The 26754-nt window shown below is 54.3% G+C and overlaps 1 protein-coding gene across 2 annotated transcripts; it reads left to right on the top strand.

The window, feature by feature from the left end:
- The first annotated feature begins 624 nt into the window (after positions 1-624).
- GNG2 (G protein subunit gamma 2) lies at positions 625-26754 on the top strand. 2 transcript variants are annotated; one of them, XM_052783625.1, is made up of 4 exons: positions 625-853; positions 21561-21627; positions 22833-22948; positions 24037-26754. In XM_052783625.1, exons 3-4 carry the CDS (start codon positions 22862-22864, stop codon positions 24163-24165), a joined length of 216 nt encoding a protein of 71 aa, XP_052639585.1. In that variant the 5' UTR covers positions 625-853; positions 21561-21627; positions 22833-22861; the 3' UTR covers positions 24166-26754. The 2 variants fall into 2 exon arrangements, with proteins under 2 accessions (XP_052639585.1, XP_052639586.1); XM_052783626.1 differs by lacking the exon at positions 625-853 and adding an exon at positions 3472-3596.

Below are 26754 nucleotides of genomic sequence, written 5' to 3'. Positions count from 1 at the left end.
GGCTCGAGGGGGGGAAGGAGGGGGCTGGGGGGGTCAGGGGGCTGTGTCGGTCGGGGCGGAGGTGCGAGTGCTAAGAGGGTTTGGGGGGCTCGGGGGACAGAAGAAGGGATCCAGGCATGGGGCTGGGAGCTGGGGGGGGGGGGGGAGAGGACAGGGATGGGTGCTGGGGGGCTGTGGGTGCAGGGATGGGTGTGTGGGGTGCAGGGTATGAGATGGGTGCAGGGGGGTTGTGGGGTGCGGGGTGTGTTATGAGGCGCAGAGGGGGTGTGGGTGGAAGGAGTGTGGGTGCAGGGTATGCGATGGGTGCAGGGGGGGGTTGTGGGGTGCAGGGTACGTGATGGGTGCAGGATTGGGGGTACAGTGGGTGGGTGTGGGGGTTGCGGGGTTGGTGTGTAGCATGTGTGGGGCGCAGGGTCGGCGGGGCGGGGGGGGGGGAATGACAGGGACAAGGGACCGTGGAAGGGACCGGGGCAGAAAGGGGCAGGGACACGGGCAGAGACAGGGAGAGGGACCGAGGCGGGGCGGGAGGCAAAACCTGCCAAACCCGGGGGGTCGGAGAGGAGAGGAGGGAAGAGGAGAGGAGAGCAGCAGGAGGAGGAGGAGGAGGAGGAGGAGGAGGAGGAAGTCGGGGCCGAGCCTCTTCCTGTAGGCAGAGGGATGAGCGCAGACAAAGCTGGGTGGGGACTCGCCGCTCGGGGCTGCTGCTGACCACCCTCCTCCTGCATCCCTCCCTCCATCCCTCCCTCCATCCCTCCCTCCATCCCTCCCTCCATCCATCCCTCCATCCCTCCGTCCGTCCGTCCCGCCGCCGCCCGCTCCGCGGGGGACCCGCGACAGCACCGCCCGCCTCCAGGTACCGCCGGCTACAAGGATGGGGGGGGGGAACCGGGACTTGGGGGGCACTGGGAGGGCTGAGACTGGAAGGACTGGGGCGGACTGGGGCTGGACAGGGCGGTCCCCAGGCTCGGCCGCCTGCTGCCAGTGCCCCCCCCCCCCGCCCAAACCGCTCAGCCGCAAGCTGAAATCAGCAGAAAATCCCCCCCCCCCCCCCCGCGTATCAATCACCCCCCCCCACCCCACGCTGGCCACCCCACGGGGACCCCACAGTCTCGGGTGGCGATGGCACCTGCGCTGGGGGGGGTGTCGGGGGGGGGCGTGGGGGTCCCCCCCCCATCCCGCTGGGGCTGGGAGTGGGGGGAAAGGTACCTCGTACAAAGAGTTCAGTCTCCCCAACAAAGATTTAATTTAGAGGGTTTGATCCTCGGTTAATCGACGGATTTGCCATCACAGGAAAGGCTTTTTCCGTGGATGAATGAGACGTAGTGTTCTTTCTTTCTCTATTTCTTGGGGTTTTGTTGGTTTTTTTTTCTCCCTGGGAAGGAAGGGGGAGAATTTCCCAACCCCAAATCCCTGCAGGGACCTCAGTTAGGATGGATCTGCCCCCCCAGCCTGATTTGGGGGGGATTTGGGGGCGATGGCCATACAGGTGGAGGGGCACCCCACGCCCCACCCCGCCATCCCCGCAGCAGTGGCCCTCTCCCCATCATTTCCATTGAAATCCTTATTTTTCCCAGCAGTGGTTTGTGGGGCGAGCGCTTTGGGAAAAGTAAACCTGGGAAAATACCCGGTCAGCCGGGAAGATGTGCTCGGCAGAACCCGGTCCAGGGTTCGCCTGCCCCAGCAAGAGGGGAATCCAGCAAAAAACTTTTGCTTTCTTGTCTCGCCGGTGGAAAATGGATTTATATTTAAGGAAAATCTTGATCCCCCACCCTTTACTAACGAACTTAAAGCGTGCTACCCCAAAGGTTAGTGACTCAGAGCACACATTATCTGCCACTGCTGTACCTGCTGCCTGCAGGGCAGGGGATCGCTGCAGGTCTGGTATGTTATTTATTTCCCTTTTTCCCTCTGGGCCCCCGAATTACCAAATAACCATCGCCCCGCCAGCGAGCCCGTGCTCCCCAGCCACGAGAGGGAAAGGGGCCGGGGCACGTACCCTGGCAGCAGGCTGGGGCCAGGCACGGAGGATTTTTCCTTATAACTGGATTTCCCTGAATGCAGCTGGAGCATGCGATTTTAATCCTCTTTTCAACCATATGGCCGTTGGCTGGATTGAAATATGACTCAATTAATTATTGCCAGGAAAGCCCTGGGGCGAAGCCTTTCTCCAGGAGGATGTTTCGAGGGGCTCCCGGGGTTATAACGGGGCTTTTCTCATCCCGTGCCGTGGGGTTTGGGGGCACGTGGCTCAGCCCCACCCCAGCTCCCATCTTGGCCCCGCAAGGCCGGGCATCGGCCATGCTGCTCCCTTGGCACCAGTTTTAGTGCCTTTTTTTTTTTTTTTTGGCTTTTTCAGCCTTGCATTTGCTTGCGAGAGGAAGCAGGGGCCGCCGCTTGCTGCCGCTGGCACCACGTGCTGCTGGCCGCTCACCTGTGACACGAGTTTGGCGGTCTCAGCATCGCTTGGATGATGACTGGAGGCAGCCTCACCTCCGAAATGGGGCATCCCCAGCTTGGGGGGACCTGTGGGTCCCCCCACCACTAGCGCAGTGCCTGCACGTGCCCATCCTCTCTCCCAAATTCCCCGGGAGCTGCCAGCTTTGCTCCCAGTAGAACATGTACTGGCATTAAGGATGCCCACTGTATTTTCTCCGGGGTCTTTGCAGTCGTGAGCTGGTGGGGGCACATTTTGCGTGCAGGTTCGGATGAGTGGCCGTACCGTGGCATGGCTGGCCCTGGGGGGGGATGAAAAACGGCGTGCATCAGGGCCTGGCATGGGGCTGCCTCGTGGCACGGGGGTTATCGTTTTCCACCGGGGAAATTTTGGCCCACTCGCAGCACGGGGGTTATCGAGATCAGGAGCAGGCAATTGCAGCAGGATGCCCTATGGGATTCCCATGGGTAGATGGCTGCGAACCAGTGACAAAGCTCTATTATTATTATTATTTTTTTTTTTTTTTTTTTTTTTTTTTAATCCCCAAGCAAGCCTGCTGCTTTGCCACCCCGTGCCGGGGTGTCTGCGAGTGGAAAATGCGATAAAAAGGCAAACTTTGCAAGGGTGGGCAATGCCTTCCCACCCGGTGGCCTCACAGATGCCGATGTGTCCGCTGGGCTTTCAGTGCTTTGGCCTCCGAACAGCGGCGGCCGAGACACCACTTCGCCTTTTGAAACCCAGTGAGTCACCGAAGGAGGACAGCCAGGCGCCGGCGCAGGCTGTTACCATAGTAATTAGGGCTGGCGAGCCAGTGCCGGAGCCCCGTGGACCCCCCGTGTTCCCAAAAAACGCTGCCCGGCGGCGGCCGTGCCTCTCCATCCCGTACGTTGGTGCCGGGATGCTTGAGGCCGGCACGCTCGTGACACATGTGCTGCCACCGGGTACCACGAGGCTGCACCGCCTGCTCCGTCCTGCTGGCTCGTTGCCCCGTTTTGGGTTGGGAATAAGGGGTTCGCCCTGGGAAAAGCACCGTTTTCGGCACGAGTTGCATCAGTTCTCAGCGCGACTTCTCCAAGCGTTTCATTCCTGCACCTGGAGCGGGATACGGCCGTGTGTGTTCACAACCGGCGCAGAAGCGGGAGGAACGAGCAAAGGGATTAGGGTGGGTTTTCAATTTTTCTTGCTTTTCAGACTCTTTTCTCACTGTTTCTCCCTCTCTGGTTTCTTGCTCAGCTGCTTCGTGGGGTCGCAGCAGCTGTTGGGAGGAGGGATGGGATGAAAGGCAGAGAGAGATGCTACCCCACGCTGCGGGGCAGGGCGTGGGGTGCAGCGTGGTTCATTGGCAAGGGGATTTTTGTGCTTGGCCTTACAGTTTTATCGCCTGCTCACTTCCAGTGGGGCTTCAGCTCTTCCTCACCCTATTTTTTTCTTCTGCATGCAACATGCATGGTGCAAACACCCCCAAAAGTGGTCCCTTTCAAGCGCAGGAGCAGCCTTGCCCCCCCCAAACTCATGGGGAGAAGCAAAAAAGGGGGGGCTCCTGCTTCTGCTGCTCATGGGGGAGCGCGTGATGGCTGCGGGGGAACGCAGGCTGTCTTTCCCGGCTTTCCGCACACGCTTGGCACGAGCCGTTTGGCACTCGCCCCGTTTAGAGGCAGGTCTGAGCTGGGGAGAAGGATGGGCTCCAGCTGCTGGGAGGACACGGATTTGGCTCCGCGAAGAAGTAGGGCTTGCTCCAAACCCCATCCGAAGTCACTGGGATGGTGTCTGTTGAGCCTGGGCTTTGGGTCAGGCCAGTGATTAATTAATGATGTCTTCGATCAGAGCCGTGTAAGCGAATCACCAGCGCTTCGCGGACTGGGAGGCAGCGGGAGCTGGATGCAGGCAGCCCCTGGGCTGGGCGAGGATGTGCGAGGATGCAGCCGCGCTGAGCCTGAAGTCTAAAATCATACATCTCCTGCATTTCATGGAGGTATGATGGACTTCAAACACCAAACCCAGTTTTTCACACGCTCAGTGGAAAAAAAAAAAAAAATCCCTGAAATGGCATCGTACCAAACCTTAAAAAATCGCCACCTTGCTATTCGCATGCAGTTGAGAAACCCTCGACAATTCCGGGGCAGCAGCTGCAGCAGGACCTGCTTATCCTACCACACACAATTAGTTTTCACCTTATCTCGTCCTTCCCTTGCTTTTCACACAGCAGTTTTCTTCCCCTGTTGTCTGTTGTCATCGTTGTAACTCAGGCTAATTAGTTTATCCAAGGGAAGGTCCAGGCGTTGCTGGATTGTGGTCGGCGGGTACCGACATCGCGGGGACGTCTCCAGTGGTGGGTGATGCTTTTGTCTAGTATCCAAAAGCCAGCTGAGCTGCAGGTTGGTTATTCTCAGGGGTGCTGCTGTGAACCCCAAAGTGCTGTACCCGCCGTGGCAGGGCACCCCGGGAGCCGGTGCAGGGCAGAGGGGCTGCCACGGCAGATAAGGTCCTTTAGCTGAGTCGGTGTCTTGGCTTAACAGGTTTATTGTCCTGCTTTCGCTTGTTTTCCTGAGGGCTTTGGGAGGGAAAGTTGGCTCTGTCCCTCCCGTGATGCTCCCTACGAGCGGCTCTCCTGGCCGGGAAGGTCTTGGCTGGGCGGCTGGGTTTGTAAGAGGGAGCAACTCGGGTGGGAAGGAGCAGCCTTGCCCGAGCCTTGGAGCTCATCAGGGATCCCGAGCATCAGTGCTCCTTCCTGGATCGCATGAGATCCCACCAAAGGGGAAAAATCCCCGGCATAGCATGGGATATTCCCACTGCAAACTCCACTGTGTTGCTGGTTTTACCCCTGTGCCGTGCTGCTCAGCATCCCTCCTCCTCCAGCATCCTCCCGACCGGGGCGGCTAAACCCCAGCCCCAAAGCCTGGCTGCTGTCTGCCATGGCCCGAGCTGTCTGTTCCCCATCCCTGCGGGCAGAGCTGCCCGTTGCCCATCCCTACAGGCAAAACTGCCTGTTCCCCATCCCTGCGGACATTGCCCCCAGCTGCAGCCAGGGACCGCGGGGATGTCGGTGCCCCGTGCCACCACCGGCACCTCTGCGCAGAGGCACAGACCTAATTATGGAAGATGCCCAGAGCAAGTCGGCACCAAGAAACCCCTTTCCTCCGCCTGCTCGTGCGGGAGCAACTCAGCCGCCCCGGTGCTCCCCTGGCTGGCAAAAATAGTGACAGGGTTCGGGTGGGTTTGTGCATTAATTATAGTCGGGTCGTTCCAGCGCTGTCGTGCCTCTCTGCGTCAGCCCTGCTGTGTTAGGAAACCTGTGCTCCTCCGGCAACGGCGCAGCTGGAGACAGATTTTGTAGCCGGATCGGTCCCCGCAGCATCCCTGGCATGTTTGCCGAGAGGGCTGTTCCAGCCCTGCACCTCCTTGGGGTTCTGAAACCGCCGTGGCGTGGTTCACCAGTGGTTTGGGTTTTAAGCCAAGTCACGGCGAACGCCAGCGTTGCTCCAGTCCCGGGCTTTTGCAAGAGCAGGATTTGTGCTAATGCTGACACCCAGGTTTGCTGATTCTCTTCTAAGAAAATTTTTTCTTGGGTTATTTGCCAATAAGCAAACGTGGCGTTGAGTCCTTGCAGCCAGGGAAAAGCAGCGGTCATGGTGGGACTGGATTGCTTACGGCTCCCCCAGGCTGGGGACCTGGGGACAGGCAGGGCGTCCCTGTGCACCCGCCAGCATCTGCAGGGATGCGGAGAAGCCGTGTTTTCTCTCTTGCCTGCTCCGATCTGAGCCATGTCCCCAAGGAGAGACTGGGAGCTGAAGCTGGATGAAGTGCAGGAGCATTTAACCTGTTGCAGCATCTCCCCGGGACAGTGCGGGGAGCACTGCCAGGCATCCGAGAGTCACGAACCTGAGGGGTGATCCCCTTAAGGGAGATGCCGAAGGGATGCTTCAGGCTTCGGTTGTCTTAAAACCCTCCCCGTAGCTATGAATTCCTGTAGACTGAGCACATTGTGCTAACCATGGGTTTGGAGGAGTTGTGCTTTTTGGGCCATTTTGGGTAAGAAAGCACCAGCCGCCAGCAGATGTAAGATGCTTGGTATTGATTTCATTCCTTTTTGGTCCCGGTGTTTTTGGTTTTGGTTTGGAGTAGGTGCAGTGAAGGGAGGGAAGGAGGATAAAGAAGGCGTTGGGAGTCAGGGAATGGATCTGGAACGCGACAGGGGTGCCAGAAATGTGTCTTTGCAATCCCACTGTCACCGGGGGATGCCAGGCTGGTGCCAGCGTGTCTCTGCATGCAGCAGGCGTCATCGTTAGGGCTTCGTTATGTTTACAGCTATGATGCCTGGTTTGGGGTAGGGCTGGGGTAAGGAGCACCCACGAGATGAGCTTTGGGCTCTGGGCTTGTCCCTCTCCTTCCTCAACAGCACTGGGTAGGTTTGGGTTTTCCAAAGGGCTGAACCCAAACCGAAGAGCTGCAGCACGGCTGCCGTGGCCTTAACCTCGCTGCGGGGCTGGGCCGGATTGCCTCAAACCCACCGCGGGGAGTTATCCATCACCCATGGGGGTTGAGAAGAGCGGGACGGTGATTGCCAACCAAGTCAGGGTGGGGGGCCAGGGCTCCAGCTTGCTCTCCCCGCTGCCATCAGCAGGAAGAAGGCGACACGTGAGCCGTTCCGAGGCAGAAATCACCTTGCAAGAATTTATTCTCCATTTCGATGTGTTCCTCCTCAAGCAGACCTTGGGAGGAAGGGGTGGGTGTTGGGGGTGTGGGAGATTAAAGAAGCATCCATGGGGTTGGGGCTGTGCCCTGCAGAAAGCCCTGGGCCACGCACGCAGGGGACACTGAGGGACAGGAGATGTATGGGGGATGAGTTGAGGAGACCACCTTTTCCCCCGCTGCTTCTTTTGGTTTCAAATCTGCAGACACCATTCTGATGGGGATTAGTGTGTCCCCAGCGTCTGCAGACATCTTCTCGGGTCAATACGGTGTTAGCGGGTCCTTATGTACGGGCCGCATCCAGCTTTTTGAGGTTTATGGCTTTGGGGGAAGGCTAAATGTCCTTGGAGATCCTTTGCACTCATGGACCCCAGGGGCACCAGCTCCTCGCTGCGTCGCTGCTCCCAAACCCTCCTGCCAGATCCTCGCTGCCTTTCGCCTCTTGAAAGGGTCATCTCAGACGGAGGGACACCAAGACCTTGGTCTGAGTCTCCTGAGGACCAAAGCACCAGGAGAAATTCTCAGTGCCCATTTTTCTAAGGCCGTATGGGGGCACGGGCAGCCCTAGTGCTGGTACCTGTTAGGAGGGGGTTTATTGGGGGTTTTTCCTCTCGGCAGCCTTGGGGAGCCCTGAAGTGTGGCCTGAACACACCAGCAGCTGCACAAAGCTCATTAGTCACCCTGGAGGTGAACAGACTCAATCTTCAGCTGCTTGGTTGTAAACCTTGTGACATTTCCTTTTCTTCCTTCTTATCTGCAAAACCAGGCCTCTCGTGATCTCCATAAAGTTTCTCTTGAGCGGAGCTGTGCTGTTTGCTGCTCCGACCACAGCCGCTCATGGGAGGTGTCTCGGGTTGTTGCTTCCCCTCCACCGCCCCAGCAAGGCTCTCGTCAACCCTGAGCTGCTGAGGACAGCAGATCCTTTGCGGGACGTGTTCTCCTTCCCGGGGTCCCAACGGGTGTGCAGAAAACATCTGACCATCGCGTTTGCGTGGTGGAGGCTTCCTCACCGTGGCCCCCCCACATACAAGGAGGTTGGGTTTTGTCCTCACGGTTGGGTTTTGGATTCCTTGCTTGCTCTGGGGGATGCTCCGTTGGCACGTCATGCAGTTTTACGTTGCTTGCGATGTGGTTGTGTTGGCTCCAAGGGCTCCTTCTGCTTGTATCGGCTCTTGACTTTGACCCATTTTGGCAGGAGCTGGATGAAGAGCGTGGGGAGACAGTTACCTCTCCCTGACAGCCTGAGTGGGGATAAAGGAGTGGGCTGGCTGGTTTTGCAGATCGAGTTCAGGCCGTTGATTGCCTGTGCTGTGAAGATGTGTTATGGAAGAAGTCAACGGCTGCAGTTTTGGCTTTTGCCAAGCTGGGATGTGTTAGTCCTGAGAGCTGGTGGCCATGGGGAGAGCTGCCCAAGGATTTGTGCCACCTCCCTTCATTTTCCTGTTGTTTTCTGGATCCCTCAGGGGCTTTCTAGTGAGCAAACAGGGATTTTGGTAATGAACCAGCATGGTCAATGATTCATTTAGGTTGGAGGGGGCCTCTGGAGGTTTCTGGTCTCACGTCCTGCTCAGAGGAGGGTCAACACCATGGGCAGATCAGTGCTGTCCCCACAGACATCGTATGAGTCCATGTGGGTCCAGGTACCCCCAGGGCGTCATGCAGAAACGTGGCCAGGTCTTCTCCATGAGGTTGGGTCTTCTCCACGTCTCTACGTGCCTTCTCGGGGATTTCCTACCCCCTCCTTGGGTCTGCAGTGGTTTGGGGTCCTTAGCGGGGGTCATCAGCCATCCACAACCTGTAAACCTATTTGGACCTCTTCTAATTAGTCTTCAGGACTGTGTCTGCTGCTGGAGCAGCTCTGCTCATGCTGGAAAGTGCCCAAACAGAGGTCTCTCACCTTGGATGGGAAAGCGTTGAACGTTGACCGGGTCCGGCGGAGTCCGTCGGTTTGTGTAGGACCTTGCGAAGAGGCAATGGTCTGGTAGCTCTGCCGTGGGGCCAGAGGTGTGCCCCAAGGACAGCCTTTCAGAAGGGCTTTAGGTTCAATTATTCAAGTCACACCGACCTGATTGCGCTTCATCCCTTGTATTTTTAATATCGTGGAGAGGCGATGGTGTTTGTGCGGTGCTTGCAGGGCTGGTACCATCAAAATACGTTGCATTATTTATCAGCTGATTTAATATAATTGCTGCTCAGCCTCACATCCTGGCTTAGGGGGTTTGTATTCGTGTCCGGTGTTTCCCTCACTCCCCAGCTAACACCAGCGGGGGGGACGCTGCCTCCTCCCTCTGCACCATGCCGGGGGGGAATCAAAAGATTATTTTAATGCAGCAACCCAGGCTTATGGAGAGGTATAAGCAGCAAATAAGGGAGGCACCGATTTTTTTTTTTTTTTAAGCCTAAATCTAAGCCCTGTGTAAGTGTTGCCATTAAATGATGTAAAAGTTAGGCTGGCTGTGAATCGATGCTGCTCCTCCATCCTACCTGGAACCGAAACCCAGCCCCCCAAAGACCAGCTGCCTTCATTGATTTTCATAGCTCACGCTGGGAAAAATATGAAAAGCAACCTCACAGCTCCGTGCTGAGGTTTTCCAGCAGCCAGGTAGGCAGGGAAAGGCGCTTGCCCTTAGGAAAGCAGCTCGCAGAGCAGCGGGGCCCAAACGCAGTGGCTCCGGCTCGTTTGGCAGAAGGATTAAAGCTCCGGGAACGGGCATGGGGTGGGATAAATGAAGCACGTGGGGCCCACGGCATGGCCGGGATGGATTGATCTCTGGCACAGGAGGTATCGATGCATGGGAGGGGAGGGCGAGCTGGCATGGGCAATGTCGTTTTGTGCTGCTTAATCTGGGCTTTGCACGGTTTCTTTGGCTTTAAATTTTTTTCCTTTTTTTTTTTTCCTTTTTTTTTGCAATGCTTGATATTGCAAGTGTAAAAACACCGCCCAGGCTAGCAGCTCTGGGATGGCTTTCTCCTCCTGTCTGCGTAATATCAGTGTCTGCTGAGCATGTGTCATGTCACAATATAGCCAGAATAACGCGTGGTGGTAAAAGCAGGGCCGTTGACTCAGCAGGAAGAGTGGCAGGGATGCTTTGCCTGCGTTTTAAGGGGAAAACGGGCTGGTTCAGGGATTTTGGGTTCCACGGGAAAACCAAGATGTTGTATGCAGAGGTTAGTAAGCGATGAGCACACCGGAGAGGGGGGTAAGGATGGAGACAGGCTCGCCAAGCGAGGGGAAAAGCGTGGGAAAGGCTCCGAGGGCACAGCTTGGGAGAGAAAAGCCAATTTTGCTGTTTTGCAGGAGCGTGGCGGTCAGGAGAAATGCAGGTGGGTCAGGGCTGAGTGGGGGGAACCTCCCGAGCCCACGGCCGCGGTGCTGCCGCCTCTCGATCCCCCTCCACGTCCCTGTCCCAATTCTGCCGCCACAGCTGTGCCTTCCTCTCCTCGTCACATCGGGAAGGACCCAGATGTACTCGCTGTCTCCGTAACCGGGTCCTACTTTAGACCTAGATGCATTAGGTTACAGGAAAAAAAAGAGGCAGCAGTGGGCTGCAGAAGTTAAATTTAATTGAGATAATATGGGTCAGCTCACCGACCAGGGATAGAGGAGCAACCTACTTCTCCCCAGCCGGCCCCAGCTAACCTGGTTTGCAGCACCATCAGGGCTCTGCAACCCTGCCTGCAGCCCTGCCTGCAGCCCTGCCTGCAGCCCTGCTGCGGACTGTCAGCTCGGAGAAAAAAACCCTGGTAGCCTCAAGTTTGCCAGCGGGGAAATTGCAGGCTGTGAAATGTCAGGGTCAGCACAAGCCACAATAAATTACTTTTCAAAGTTATTGGTTGTGAAAATACAGAATAGCATGGGGAATTTTTTTTTTCTCTTTTTTTATTTTCTTTTTTTTTCTCCCTAGAAACCTGCTAAAATCACCCACATTCAGTGGTGATCCTCCACCTGCAGCTTGGGATCTGGCCATCAGCAAATGCTTTACTCATTTAACAGCTATCTTAGTGATGCCGTGGTACAACAGCATTGTAGTGAAACCTTTGCAAGGTACCCGTAGCTGCAAGATACAGGATTTTACCCCGCAACCCATGCCTAAAGCACACCAAATCTCAGAAAGTAATTACAAAGCTCTCCCACCTCCACGTGGTGCATCTGCTATTTGAGTATTGGCTCTAAAGGCACCAGCTCTGGATGCTGTGAAAAACCTGAAAAAGAGATAAAGAAGGAGAAAAAAAAAGCTTTCAGCCTTCTTGCTTTGATGGCAGGGATGGGAAGAAAAATACCAGGCAGCAGCACTGGGGCTTTGCTCTACTATAACAGATAGGCTGTGACCTGTTTGCTGTATTTGAAGCTTGAAATAGAGCCTTATGAGTAATGTGGTTCAGGTGCTTATCACTAATTAATTAATTCTTTTGTACAGTGGATACCTAATTAAAGAAGTCTAAGGTAATTCCTGGGAGGGCTTAAACTAATGGGATGGTTAACGGGGTTGTTTCTTTGCTGATGTAACTTGTTGGGTGATTCCCAGCGGCTGGAAAGGGTTATTAGGCTTTGTGTGAGTGTTACTTAAAATAAAATTCTAATAAAGGTTTGGTTTGGGTGAAATCATCAGAGAATGATTTCTCATTGCAATGATTTCTGCAGCTGAGGGCTTCACGTGCTGCAGAAGTTATTTGGGCGAAAAGGCGAGGCTCTTGCGTTGTAAGCTAAAGGAATGGTTTTGGTTTTATTTCAGCTGGGCTGAAAAATGCTTTGCAGAAGGATGAGCCCAGCAGCCTGGCACCATGGCAGGAGCTATTGCAAAATCCACACGCTCCTTCCGATCTCCTGGTGTCACAAGGAGGTTGCCCCCTAAAAATGCGACATTTTAGCCAAATCAGGGCAACTCAGTGGCCTGCCCTGATTCCTTCAGGGTGGCTGTACCCCTGACGGGTGGTTGGTAAGTCACGGTGACCTTGAATTCAGGGTGACTTTGTGTGAGGCTCAGGGCGGGTTTCTCCCTTCGGGAGCGGTGTTGACGCAGCCAAATACCCAAATCTTTTTGCAAATGCGATGCTGGGTGAAATGCCTCTGCCTTGCAGCGCTCCCTTCTTCTTCCCTTCGCTTTCAAACCTCATTTCGTACCTTCCCCTAAAGGTCTTTATCTTGACCCTGGCAAATACTTAAGAGCAGGATGTTAAAAACTGAAACCCAAGAATGGATCAGTTAATTAACGTGAAATAATAGCTCTTGGCTGCTTCCCTTAATTAAGGGTCAGGAGTTCAGAGCTGTATGAACAGATGTTGAACTCCTTTTCCTGGTACAGGAGCTCATTGCTTCCTCGGCAGCTTTAACCATCTCTCTTTTTCCCGGGACAAGGGGCGGGGAACTGGGATTTCTGAGCAAGGTCTGTACAAAAAAATTTATTTCAGAATCAATTTGAGTTGTTTTTGGGAAGGAATCAAGAAGTGAAGGAATTGAGAAGTCATAGGTGTGATGATGCTTCTAATTAAAGGGTGATTGTGGTTTTTTAGAGGTCTCTCCATGGGAAAAAAAGAGATTTTTTTGAGGGTTTCTGCTCTTTCCTGGCCAGCTGCGAGGTGGTGCCTGTTTCTTAGTCCGGGAGTCTCCTTGACGGCAGAAACTTCTGCCCCATGAAGTAAGGGACTACCCAGCCTGTTGCCACTTCATCGGTAGGAAACAGGTTTCATGGGGTGGATTTTGGTAGTCAAGAGACGATCGGGGTTTCAACAGGAATTTTTTATTTGGTCGATTCATTCGTTCTTTTACTGTATAGTTGCTGCTCCATTGGTGTGTGGGTGTTGGCAGTGCTGGGTTATCACCAGCTGCCCGTGATATGGTTATATCAGGGTCACTCCAGCCTGGGAACAGTCATGCCCTTGATAAGTGTTTTGCCGGGCTGAGAATAACCCTAAAGAAAGGGTTTGCTGTGGTATATAGCGTGGGTGCAGCACATTATAGAAGAGGAACTAGTCTTTCCTTGGCTGTTGCTCGGTAGAAGTGCAAAAATAATATACTCAAGTATTTTCAAGGATGTCTGCGTAGTATTTTAACCAACGTTAAAAGGTGCATTGGCCAGGGCTGCAGATAGTGCCACTGGCCTCCAGCCTGGGCTGACACCCATGCAGGGCAAAGACCCTCCAGCGTGGGAGAAACCTGCGGACTTGTGATGTCCCAAGACTTAGCGGCCACTTTTCCAAGGTTTTTGTGGACCTGACGGAGAGAAATCCATGTGTCTGACTCATGGGAGGACGTGGGATCACCGGGGAGCCCTGCACGTCAGTGGGGGGGAAAAGGAAGGTGAGAGTTCTGCTGTGGGGACTGCAGGCACGTGGGGAGGGGATATCTTCTCTTTTCCATATTTACTGGGCCATCTGTGTGCTTTGGTGAGGCCAGGGGACCTTTGAAGATTGTGGAGATGTCTCCACCTTCCAGCCCAACGGGGAGGTCGGGGATGCCCTAGGCAGCACGGGTACCACTTTGCAGGAGGCAGCTGATGGGGCATTTCTGAGAAACCGTGGTTTTCCGGGGAGTGCCGGTGGTTTTAGGGAATTTCTGAAGTTGCGTGTTCTCCTCTCAGGCAAGTTTCATAAAAATAAAATGCAAGCAACTGAGAGCATTAGTGTTTTTTTTAAATCTGGGTAGGATGAAGGCTAACTGTAACTCGCACAGGAGACAGCCGTGTCCTGTACTGCGAGGGTTTTGCTGCAAGAGGATTTGCAGGGCAGAGGCTCATTGAGTTCTTGCTCCTCCGCTCACGTGCACTGCAGCGAGCCTTCAGTCACCCGTTGGCCTCTGGGTGTGTTTTAACGTTTCGTTAAACTAAAAAAAAGAAAAAACCCCAACAACCAAAAAAACCCCAACCCTTAAATCATTTTCATTTTCGGTGAAGTGCAGCGGTGGCCTTGCTCAGCCCCGGTGGGGACTGCAGAAGCGGAGCGTGTGCTTAAACCCGCTGCGGCAGGAGAGCCCGAAAGGTGATGCTGGGGATGGCGTGACAGGATGCGTGCCCTTATCGGTCCCTTCTGGTGTGTCACACCGAAACGTGACAGCCGAGGCCTTTTTTCTTTCTATGCCACAGCTTAAGCAGATAGCGAGGAGCCCGGCTGCCTCCCTGGCAGGCATCGCCCCAGCTTGTCCCCGGGAAGCGTCACCACGAGCGTGCGTGGGTGCGGAGACCACGACGAGGGGCCGACCGGGGGTCAGAAGTGAGTTGGCAAAATGATGGGTATTTTTAGTCTGGATGAAAACTCAGGCCATGGGAAGGAGGCGATGCTCGGCTGCAGCTTCGCTTCCTTGGACCGCTGGACCACATATTTGGGCATCCTTATTCCCCAGTATTTGGGCATCCTAATTCCCCAGTATTTGGCCAAGCTCCCAGGGCACCCATCCTCCCAGTGCCTGACCTGCACAGACGGCTGGATTTGTCCCTTGTGCATTAAAAACAAACGCTTTTCCCCAGTGTTTTCCCCCAAATGGCGGCTTTTCATTTTCTTGGATACGTCCCTGAAAGCGCTGGGGCAGCGTAGGGGTGTCACATGGTTTTTTGGCTCGCTGGAAATCTCCAGCTTCATCAGCCAGGGAAACGATGCTGCTGTTAAACTTCTGACCTTCAGCACAGGGATCGGCAACCCCGGCGGCGTTCCCGCGGTGCCGGAGCCTTGTGCCGACCCCGGAGCGGGAGGAGGATGGGTCGATGCTCCCTCCCCGCGGTACCCTGCCGGAGAGAGCCACCATTTTCTATGAATGGTGGCCGGAGGGACCAGAGCAGATGTCCCAGGCTGTGCTGTCTGGTGGCTGGTCCTTCACCCGAATAATCTCTTAAAAAAAGCAAAAAAACCCAAACTAAAAAAAGAAAAGGAAGTCGAGGTCGGTTTCTGTTTGCCTTCGTTTTGAGCCGTTAGGATGCCTGTGAGAAAATAAAAAGCTGAGATTCTCACTTTTGTGTGACGCCCACAGCGTGGTGATTTCTCCAGGCAAAAGGGACAGCCCTGCGAGACCCGAAATGTCCCCGCGGGGCTGGAACCGCCTGGTTCCATCGCAGCTGCCTCCTTGCTCCTCTCCGGGTTTGTACGTGCTTCTTGGGAAGGAGGGTTCTCCTGGAGCCTCAGCCCAGGCGGGCTGCACTGGGACACACTCCCCTCTCCAAATAAATGGACGTTGCTAAAACCTTTACGGCTTGCAAACTTTGTGGAAAAGCGTGCTATGGACTGTGGATATTAATGAGGTCTGGGAAGCAGTCGCGGTCGGATCCGGCAACACAAGGTGGATGGAGGGAACGTCTCGAGCCGGGCTCTCTGCAAAGCCAGCTCCAGAGCTGAGCTCTTTATTTAACGCCCCAGCAAAATTAGGAAAGAGGAAAAATCTTTGCTGCAGCTCCCGCTCACTCTGTGTGCTTTGCATTGCCTTGATAGCGAGATTCGTCAGGGGACCCAGGGCTGGCGGAGCCAGCGGCGGGCTGGGTCTGACCCCAGTGCTGCTTTTGGGGTGAAATATGGCTGAATAGGGCTGCGCAAGGCTAAGATAGGCAACAGATTTGGCACCCTCCCTGACTGCTGCAGAAGCAGTGGAAGGCCAGGCACTGAAACCCGCCGGCGTCGGGGCCGAAACACCGGCATCGGGGCTGAAACGGGCACCCATCCCACCTCGCCCCTGTTTGGCAGAAGGGATCGGACGCTGGTGTGATAATGAAGCCGTTTCCATGGAAACAGGCTCATTTTCCACTCGGGCGCCTTTTAATTGATTTATTTATTTGCCAGCATGTCTCTGTCCTGTGAGCTGCTTTTCGGTGATTTAAAACCATATTGGACGTCAGGCGTAAAAAATGGACCTTGGAAAAGGGAATAAAATCCCCGTGGACGGGGGCTGGGAGCCGTGGCTGTAACCACCGCTGAGGATTAAGGTCCTTTGCCCCAGCGAAGTGGTGTGACGGGAGCCCACGGGCACAAATTTAGCTCATAACATTTTCTTTGCTTAAGGGAATAATGAAACACATGTAATTTGGGCGTATTAAGGCTCCTTTCCCAGCCAGGTCTGCAACTGCTGTTGAGATCAACGCGACTACACCAGCTCCCACCCCCTGGCAACGTGCTATTTTCTTTTTGTCTGTAATATTTTTACATTTTTCTGTATATATTTAGTAATTATTTTTCAGCCGAGCAGCCTATTTTTAGCGATGGTTTTTAGCAAAAGCAACAGGATGGCTTCAAAAGCCAGCCAGCCCCGCGCGAGGGATTCCCATGCTCCAGCCGATCGGTGATGGGCAATGCCGGCTGCGGGGGGGCGACGGCACGGCCGTACGCTCGGTTATCTGTTCTGGGTGCTGCGTCACACCTGGTTTTTGGGGAGGAAAAGGCAGTTTTCAGGAGAGCCCGCCTGCCTCGGAGGGGACTGCGTTGGCCCTGCACCTGGCTGTGCCTCTGGGATGCAGTGAGTTGGGCTGGCCTCAGCTGCTGGGATGTGCGGGGGGCAGGAGCAATCCCAGCACGAATGAGAGCTGGAACAAATCCCTCTGTTACTATACCCAGCCTGGCACCTTTTCTGGACCAAAAAAACCCCCTGGGTGATGCCTGCCTGGCAGGAACAAGCCCGAGCCCTGTGCTCCCCAAAATCCTGGCTGCCCCAGTGGGGTTCTCCCACTTTGCTGCTAACTGGGGGGAAAATACTGGTGCATCAGTGATGGAAAGCATGACTTTTTAATTGAAACCAAGAAGCAGGGAGGCTCCTGCTTTCACTCTGAAAAGGAACCGTTCTCGGTGGTGGGTGATGCCATGCAGCGCTCTGGGGAGCTGCTTTCGGTCTTTATGGTGGAGGAACAGCAAGGTTTTGCCCTGGCAGATGTCAGCGCTTTCGGTTTCTTTCCCGCAGAGCTGCTGCTTTTCCTTTCGGTTCAGCTGGGAGGTGTGGGGAGAATGGTTTTCTGCAAAGCGGAGAAAAACCTACTGGCAGGTGAAAAAAGTCTGGAAAATTGGGCGACAGGAGAGGGTGTGATCCACAGGTTTAAAACCACAGAGGACCACAGTTGGGTGGGCAAAGCCTGCAGACCCCTCGAGATGCAGGAGGTGTCTCGTGACACCTGTAAAATCTCACTGGATGCCTGTTTGCACCTTCAAGAATGTAAGAAAATGCTTTCCAAGGATGCTGGTGTCCCAGCCAGGGTTAGTGCTGCCTTTGAACCGTGATGGACCCAACCCAGTGCAAAACATGCTTTGAGATACCCTTTCTGTAATGATAGCTGCCTATTTAAGGTAATTGGAGTAAATAATCACCCTTAAAATGCCATTTTTTTTAAACATTTAGGAGAATTCCAGTCTCCACCCACATGCAACTTGAGATACAACCCTAAGCAAAAGGCGGGGGGAAAAAGCTAGGGGGGAGGTTGGGCTCAGATTTTGTGGGTTTGGGGCTGGTGATGGAGCTGGCGCAAGGCGTGTCGAGGCCGGGGATGCCCAAGCACTTACTCTGCAGCTTTTCAGCACAGCTCTGTGCAAAGCAGGCGGCAGCTCGTGCTAACGAGGAGCTGGCAAACGAAGGCTAATTACTCTTGCAAGCAGGGCTGGCAGCTATGGGATGCCAAAGCCCCATAGGAACCCAGTTAGGGAGGAAGGATTAGGATGGCAGTTTAGCAGGAGGGCTCGATTGCTCCGGCATCAAGCAATGCTCCTTTCACAGTGGCTTTTTTGGGTTGTACATGGCATTTTGCCTCGGTCGATGTCGTGGCAAAGCGGTTCGTGCCAGGCTGTGCCAGGAGGCAGTCCCGGCAAGTCACCAGGCTGGAGCTGGATGGGGAGCAGCAGGCAACTTGGCAAATTAATTTACTGCCGACTTAAACGAGTCTCCAGTGGCTGGGCTGTGTGCTGGCAGGAGGGATGGGGGTCAGTGCCTCCATGCCACCTCGCTCAGGGACCACCAATGCTCTCCCCTGGATCAGAAGAATATTTAAAGGGGGTGCAGGATCCATAAATGTGCTGGGAGGGAAAAATGCATCCAGAAAGCAAGGTAGATGTGATTAATTGGCTGGGATGGAGGAGGGCTGGTTGTCCCTCAGCCCGAAGCAATAGTGGCTTTTAACGCAGAACAAATTAAACCCCAATCTCATCCCGTTGGGCAGCAGCTCGCTGTGCACACGCTGAAACAGTGACGGTGGGCAGCTCACAGGCTGGGTTTTGTTGCTCCACGTCACGGGTAAAAGCTGAAGGTTTCGGCAAAGCCAGAGCAAGCAGACCAAGAGCGGACACAGCCATAAATGCTGGATCAGAGCCCCGACGTCAGGGGCATCCCTCACCGGTTGCCCAACTAAATCCCAGGTTTTCGTGCCTGTTTTGGCTGGGTGCCACTGGTGAAAGAAGAAAATATCATTTGTTTATCAATCGCTCATCATTAAACACAGAGACAACAATAAATTAGGTGTTTTCTTGGAGCATAGGTACCAGCTAGCAAAAATCAGCAGCAAAATTTCTGAGTCCAGACATTTATTGCAAGCGCTTTTGCACCCTTTTAAACGAAATCAACCTCTTGCCACCTGCAGTAGATAACCCGTGACACCTCTGTACAACAGACAAGTATCAAAACAACCTGGCGAGATCCTGAGTTGTAATTACAGTGCAGAGCCCAAAAGAGACGATATCTATGTACTGTACATGCTAAACATCATTAGCAAGAAAATAAAATAGCATCCGTACTCATTAACCTGTGGGCTCCAAGGCAGGAATCCTATTATCCAGGCACACGAGCCATTAAGTGGGTGAAATAAGACGCCATCCGTATTCCCCTGTGAGTGCCATTAAACCCCTTTCTTTGCAGGAAAACTTTAGCACAACAGCATCGGGTGTGAGAACAGCCCCATGACAACGGGGGGATTGGGAAATATTGGGAAACGTGGTGATTTTTAGCTTTATGGTTGGGATTTTGATGGCTAGGGTCAGAAGCTGAGCTCTGCCAGCCGGAGGGGACCTATAGGTAAATCGGAATAAGGCGGCGAATGCCGGCACGTGTCCCTCCTGCCTGATGGCTCCTTCTGCGCTCGCTCAGCCCCATCGATCCCCGTACAAACCCGCTGTATCCAAAGGCTGCCATGACCCCGCCGTGCTGGGAATACCTGGATTCCCCAAACGGGGTCAGGCGGGCTCGCTGCATCCACCGGGTCTCCAGCCCCGGCTCTGAAAGCTCCCGTCCCAGTGCCTGCCCACAGGGGGATGACACTGCTAGGAATTAAGCTGCCTGGAAAGAAAATTTCCTTCTAACAGCCATTCTCAAATATATTGGCATTTTTCCTCCAATCTGAGGATTTATATACTTTCCGGCGTGGTGTTAATTTGTCTGAAGTCTGGTGCTCTTGGCATCTACACACTAACAAGTATTTTCTAGTTCAGCCTGGGGTCCAGCGGCCGGGAACCCCACACCTCGTTGGGTCTTGGGGAAGAGAAATAAATCATAGAATCACAGAATAGTTTGGGTTGGAAGGGACCTCTAAAGGCCATCTCGTCCAACCCCCCTGCCATGAGCAGGGACATCTTCAACTAGACCAGGTTGCTCAGAGCCCCGTCCAACCTGACCTTGAATGTTTCCAGGGATGGGGCATCTGCCACCTCTCTGGGCAACCTGCGCCAGTGTTTCTCCACCCTCAGCGTAAAAAATGTCTTCCTTATGTCTAGTCTGAAATACATGTAAAATGTCTTCCTTATGTCTAGTCCGAAATACATGTATTGCTGTGGGGCAGCAGCACCTGCCAGGGTGGTTTGGCTGATTGCAATCAGTAGTAAAGAGGCACTGGGGAGGAGAAGAGGATGCTTAGCAGCTTGGCTTGGCTTAAATCAAATCCAAACGAAAAGGCATGGAGGCTTTGGGTTTACTCCTGGTGGCTTCACGACCTCCTGGGGTACGGTGGGGTGTTCTCACATTGGGATAAAAAAAAGCTGCTTTTGTGGCTGCCCTGTTTGAACAGCTTTGCTGCTGCCCGAGTGGTGCCTGGGCTGTCGCAGGGCTTGTTTTTCAGTGGGAGATACTCACAAGCTCGCTTCGAAGTGTCACCTGCTATTTTTTTTGTTATTCGTGTTGAAGGAAGCACGCCCAGTTGCTCGAAGCATGGAAACGCTGTAAAACGATCGCTGGCCCCAAACTGGTTCAAGTTCCTACATGAAGCATCTGCAGAGGGGCCGAGCGTGGCCGGGGTGCGTGGCCGGCTCCTGGCCATGCCACGGTCCTGCGAGCCGGCTGAGCTGCCCCCGGGTCCCCGGCATCGTCCCAGCAGCCCGGTGCACGGCGGGATGCTCACACAGATGTCCCCTCCTCTTGTCCCAGCAGGGTCTCGGTCTTCTCTGGCCTTCTTTTTGGGGCTCTTTTCCACCATAGCGCTTCTAGGGTTAGGTGTAGTAAGAGCACGGGAGGATTTCCTTGCATGAGGGTTGGATGCATATATTTTTTTAAAAGATCAGGGCTGTAGCAGCCGTACAGAAGCACTTAGCAGTCCTCCCTGCTGCCATGCCTCCTTCCATGACATTAAACTTCACTCCCTAAGTGACTCCATGCTGCCGGAGCAGCAACAGACCACGGTCCTCTGTATGAAATGGCACAACATCACCGAGAAGAACATTTACTGCTTTAGAAAAGTCTCTGCGGCATCCAAACCACGCAACGGCGTCTTGGTTGATGTTCACCTCGGTGAACCTATATGGCCACCGGCTTTCCCACGAGCCCAGCACCGGTTGCCACATCAGAAACGTGGTGGCACCGCCACCGCCATCCACTTTGTGGCTTTGCAGGGAGAACTGAAAGCAAAAGCAGGAGAGACTCACCCTGGTAGCCTGCTGCTCAAATGCTTCTCCAGCAAAGAAACTGGGGAAGAGCTGAGAAAAACCAGCGCGGAAACAGGACAAATGCTTGAGCTAAACCTCAAGCGATGGTGCAGAGCTTTGCCCCATGAGGGCAGACCCAGGCAGGAGCTCGGGCTGTCGGGGATGCTCGGTGGGAGCTGGGCTGCGGCGAAGGGAGGGAGGATTTTGGCAGCCTTCCCCGGGGGATGCTCTTTCCGCCCCGCCACGTGCTCTGTGCACCAGACGGTTAAATTGCATCCCCTCTCGCCCTGCGTGTTCGGATGTGCCGTGGGGCTCGCCGCAAGCTGGGGAACAGCTAAAAGCCCGGCTGCCGACAGCCCTCAGATAGTTGCCTGCTGACTTGAAACCTCTTCCTGTACAGAAAACCTCGCTGAACGCAAACAAATATTGTTGCTGGGGGCTGTGCTTGGAGGGCACGGGAGGGAGCGGGGGGGGGATACGGAAGGAAACCCACAGCCTTTCTGCCTCCCCGGCAGGGTACGGGACTCGGCGTCTGCGAGGGCTCTGAGTTTCCTGGTGCCATAAATAATGTTCTCGTTGCGTTGACTGGCATCACAGCAACCTAACCTGGCTCCTTTTTTTTTTTTAATATTCTCTTTATTTAAAGGTAGCGAACGGCCAAGAGGAGCAGATCTTCCCCTAGAGGCACAAATCACCGGAGAGACCTGCTTCTGGTAAAAAAGAACTCTTCCTCGCGCTCCCCAATGGGCAGGGGGTGGCTGGGGAGGGGTCTCATCCCAAAATCCCGGCTGGCCCTGGCACAACTGGCTCTCCGGTCACCTCCAGGCATGAGCACCTTACTTAGTGCCAGGTTGCTTTTTTTCTGTAGTCCCAGGATAAGCCTCTGTCCAAACACCCTTATATCCCCCGAGACGGGCTTGAGCTAAATGTGCCCACAGCTTTTCGGTGCCCTCCCTAAAATGCCACAATCCACAAATTTTAGGGCTGTGCCATCCTTGTCCCATCGCCCGAGGGGTTGGCGGGGGGCTCGCTGCACCCTGGTATTGCAGGACATCCCCAAAATCCCCCCATTCTCGATCTCGCGGGCAGCCCCAGCCAGGCAGGGGCCAGCACAGCACGGCTTGTGCCTCTGCTGTAAAATACTCGCTGCTTGTAAAAACGTCGGTTGCCGGAGGAGCTGAACGCTGGGTTTCTGGCCGCCCCTGCCAGAGCTCGCTGCTGTTATAAGGTGACGGAAAAACATCCGTGATCGAGACAGCGTGGACTTAATGAGCGTCCCCCGCCTGCCTGGGGTAGAAATCTCGAGAAACAGGAAACTCCAGCATCCTGTTTAGCATCTCAATGTTCGAGTTGGCAGCAGGGACAAAGCAAGGGACGCCAAGGGACACCGGACGCTCGCTGGGCACCGGCGCGGGGCTGGGTGATGTGCCTGGCTCGGGCCAGGGGAACGAGCCTGGCACAGCAGCTCCGGGCAGTACGGGGCTGCTCGGGGGGAGCCCGTTCTCCGGTTTCCTTTTGCTTTGTTGCCACCACAGCCTTTCTGATACCAGCAAAACCCAAAATACAGCTCAGCCGGGGTCCTGCTGCTGCAGGCTGTGATCTAGAAGGTCCCCGTGTCCCCTAAGCATGGCTCACAGGGCATCCCCCGCTCTGGGGACGATGCGGAGGACACAGGAGGGTACCACTGGCAGCGTGTGACTACCCGCATACCCACAAAGGCTGGCGGCTCACTGCTCTTGTATAAACACAGAATTAAACGCTGTCTGAAATGCCCAGGTCTGCATCTCCCGTCCTCACGCCCTCATTCACACGGCTCAGCTCTAACAGCTCCACAGATGCAACCCTAGCCTATCGTTTTGGGGATTTCAGGGCTGGGAGCAGCTCTCAAGAATTCATCCACGTGTATTTGTGCCCGCAGCCCATCCGGAGATTTCTCCTGGCCTGCCCATGGCTAGCAACAACACTGCTAGCATAGCGCAAGCCCGCAAGCTGGTGGAGCAGCTGAAGATGGAGGCCAACATCGACAGGATAAAGGTAGCGTGGCTCGGGAGTTGGCTGTCGGCTCAGAGGGATGCTGCGAGGTGGGGTCTGCTGCTGGGCAGCTGCCAAAAACACGTTGTGGGAGCTGGGGCGCGGTGGCAGGCGGTATTTATGGAGGATGCTTGTCTAAGTGATCCCGGTGGCTGTGGCTGAAGGCAGCGGGAGATGCTCGCCCGTGGAAGGCGGCTGGAAGCATCGCCTGGAGCCCTGCCGGGGGGGTGGGAAGGAGTGACTCTCCCCGAGGCATCTCACCCTCCTGGGAACAAGTTAAACCCATGCTGTTTGTCGCAGTTGCTGTTAAAACTGTCCTTTGGGCAGTGGTTGGTGCTCAGCCTTGAGGTTAGCGGGGAAACTCTGAAAGCAACATTGTCCTGAAGCCTCTTTCCTACGGAAAGCCCAATCTTTTCTGGGAGGCGTTTCCTCTGCTCTGACCGCTTCTGCTCCACCCCGGTAGAATTGCTGCTTCTGGGCATGCCAAAGCTCATCGGCTTTAAGCTTGAGATCCCATAGGATTTGCCTTCTCCACCAAGGTGGTTCTGGATGACAGCCGGTCCCGGGGAGAGAGGTGCTCCGGGGCTGGCTGCCGGCTGTAGGCACGTCTGGGTGCTTGCAAGCAAAACCTCACCTCTGAGGGCTGGGGCGAGCTCCGGCAGCTCGGGAGCTGCCACCGTGTCCTGGATAAATAGCCAAGTCGGTGGCTGCGGGCAGCAAACCTTGCTATAGCAGCTGTAGACATCCCTGCTGAGGGATGGGGGGCAGATCCGGCAGGGATGCGGTAGTGCTGGCTAAAGTCGGTCCTCGCTACGATCGAGTCGGGTGAAGGATGCAAATGGGTGAAGGATGTGAAGGATGTGAAGGATGCTCACGGGAGCACACACCGACAGGTGAGCTTAGAGCCCAGAGGTGAAAAACCAGCCCCACCGGGGACATGCTGTCGATTCACTGGTCTGGTCTTTGGCCAGGGTATGATATTGCATACCCTGGGCTGGGGATGCCGCGAGCCCAGCCCCACCGTTGGGATCTCTCGGGGTGGGATGTCCCCAGCGTAGCCTGTCCCTAACATGGGGCTCCTTCTATTCCAGGTGTCAAAAGCGGCAGCAGACCTGATGGCGTACTGCGAAGCCCACGCCAAGGAGGACCCCCTATTGACCCCTGTCCCGGCCTCAGAAAACCCCTTTAGAGAGAAGAAGTTCTTCTGCGTGATCCTGTAAACCCTCAAGGAGCCTGACCAGCACTCAGGCCACCCTGAACACTGATGTAGAGTTTTTAGGAACGGGGACGACCTGCTAGTCCACAGAATTTAAACAAAAATAAGTAAAATACACGGCCTGGAAGCTACAGAGATGTGCATGTTTAAAGAACCTGGCCACCTTTGGGGGAATAAGATGATCTGCATTGCGAGGCAAAAGATCTGAAGTCTGTAGAGTTGCCTAGAAAGAAAAAAAAAAATATGTAAAGAATAAATTTGTGTCACTTTTCTGCTCACAAAATTGTTTGATTGTTCCATATTTAAAGCACCAGAGCTGTGCTGAGCAAAGTAACTGCTAAGGATGTGTATAACCTTCTTGGAATGATATTGTTGGTTTCTTTCCAAAATATTATTTTTTATTTAAGTTGTCAGATATATAGCGACAGGTTAGATAACTATGATGTTACTCAATGTTCGGTCTTGTGCTTTTTAGGTTCTGGCGGTAGCGTAGCACAGGGGTTGAGCGGCCCCGTGGTGGGTTAGCGAGGGCGCCGGCAGCTCCGTGTTTCTAGCAAACCCCACTTTCTAACAGTTTGTATATGGTTAGCTTCGGCTCTGCAAGTAAAAGTGAATCATGTGTCGTGGTTGGTGCTTCATACTCCTGTGACGACATTCAGTGGTAGTGCATGAGAGCTTATCTCTGTTCATCCGCTCCAGACTTTTTTTTTTTCTATCATTTGACACCACGTGCTGGTGGGAGAAGCTGTAGGGAGGAAACTGAGGCGATTCTGAAAGCAAAGACAACTCCTGCGATGCCTTAGACGTGCCTGAAATACCTCCTGTGTTGGGTAGGTGCCAGCCCCTGAGCACGGGGGCTCGGGGTGGCCCCTGCCCCGGGCGTCGTGGGGTAGCTAGAAATCTGAAAATCAAAGTCGACCACTTCTTTCCGGGTCTTTCCTCTTCTACACCTCTGTGCCTCTGCCCTCCTCGCTTGGTCCGTGTCCTGCTCTTTCGGTTTCCTGGCAGCATCTCCTCCCCTTGGGGCTGGGCCGGGATGCTGCCCCACCACGGGATGCTGCCCTGCGGTGGGATGCTGCTCCGTGGTGGGATGCTTCTGCCCCTTCCCGCACCCACCGGCTCTCCCGTTCCCGCTGCGGCCCCGCCGCGATGGGTAGGGGCAGGGGAGCAGCTTGGGGAGCCGTGGGGCCACCCCTTCACGGAGGTGCCTGATACCTTGTTTACACGCAGCCTGAGCTCCGCGTCAGGCTGGGGAATTATTCCCAGGTCCGGTTCATCCGCCGTCAGCGTTTTGGGGCACACGCGCCACCTTTTTTTGGCTCCGCCTCGGGTTAATACTTTTGCGGACGTGGCTTGTCTCTCCTTTCCGCTGCCAAACACCTCCCGGCTTTCCCCGCTCATCTACGCTCCTGGGAAACTTTGGGAATCATAACGTGGGGATCTGTGTACAAAATTAGGTGGGTGTCACATAGGGGTTTTGGGGGTCTACAGTGATCCCCCCTAAACTGTAGTTCTGAATCAGGTATCAGCTTAAAAATCCCTGTGGATTCAAGAGGGCAATAGTCTTTAGGTACCTTTCTAGCCCGTACCAAGTGCATTTTGGTTTTTCTACCTTTTCATACTCTTTTTCTAGTCTTCTACAGAGAAGACCTGTTGTTCTTACACTGGACTCAAAACTTTTGGCATCTGGGAACGTTTATACGACATGAGTAGCCTAGAAGGTCCCAGCGCTCCTGCAGTGGCTTTCGCCCCCCCCTCCAACCTCCCTGTTTCGATCTTTTTACTACAGCTCACATCATAGCTTTAGGATGAAGGACGGATGAAGTCGTTTGCTCTGCAGCTGGTTTCACTCTTGGTGTTACAAGGCAGACGTGTAAATACCCCATCCCGGGTTTGTCTTTTCTTTTTAACGCTGATGTACTGTCACAGAGAGTGAAGCGCAGCCGGTCTGACCCAGGGCTCACACCCCAACCCTTCTCAAATGCTGTCATGAAGTGGTTTGTAATAATTTTTTTAATGACTTGCGTATTTTACAACTCGAATTCTTAATAAATAAATGAAGAAATAAAGCTGCATGAAGAGTGGGGAGGGGGGGAATTTTGAATTAGCCTAAACTGCTCATTGAAGGTGTTTTACATTGCTGGTCTTTATTTTATGTTGGTAGTGGTGTTGACATTGGTGTGCTGCCAGGTATTTCACCCCAGTATTTATATTTACACAGATACGCCTTTGTTAGCCAAGTAGAGATTGCCTGCCAAGATCGTTCCCCCCCCCCGCAACAAAAATACCAGTCATCTCTCCATCCTGATGCTGTATTTCCAGCGTGGTATCAAATGACATTCAACTCTACCCCCAGGCTTTTAAAGAAAAATATCTGGAGTACTGGAAAAGGACTTTTCTTTTTTTTCTGCCAAGGTTGCTGGCGGTGGGGGCAAGTCCGTCCCTCCGGTGCCAACCAACCGCTGCCAGGCTTTTGGGGAGGGGGCGATTGTAACCGAAAGCCAGCGCGGGGAGGTCGGCGTTGTAATGTAGCGCATCCCCATCCCACGTGGTCTGTGTACTCGTTGGAAATAAAATTTTGGATTTGTTTCAA

The sequence above is a fragment of the Harpia harpyja genome, chromosome 3 (assembly GCF_026419915.1).
Source record: "Harpia harpyja isolate bHarHar1 chromosome 3, bHarHar1 primary haplotype, whole genome shotgun sequence".
Classification (NCBI taxonomy): Eukaryota; Metazoa; Chordata; class Aves; order Accipitriformes; family Accipitridae; genus Harpia; species Harpia harpyja.
This window is presented reverse-complemented; position numbering and strand designations above follow the sequence as displayed.

Coding starts and splice junctions, on each gene's coding strand:
- GNG2 (XM_052783625.1), top strand. CDS start 22,862: ATGGCTAGCAACAACACTGCTAGCATAGCGCAAGCCCGCAAGCTGGTG. Junction 22,949..24,036: donor CCAACATCGACAGGATAAAG/GTAGCGTGGCTC, acceptor CTTCTATTCCAG/GTGTCAAAAGCGGCAGCAGA.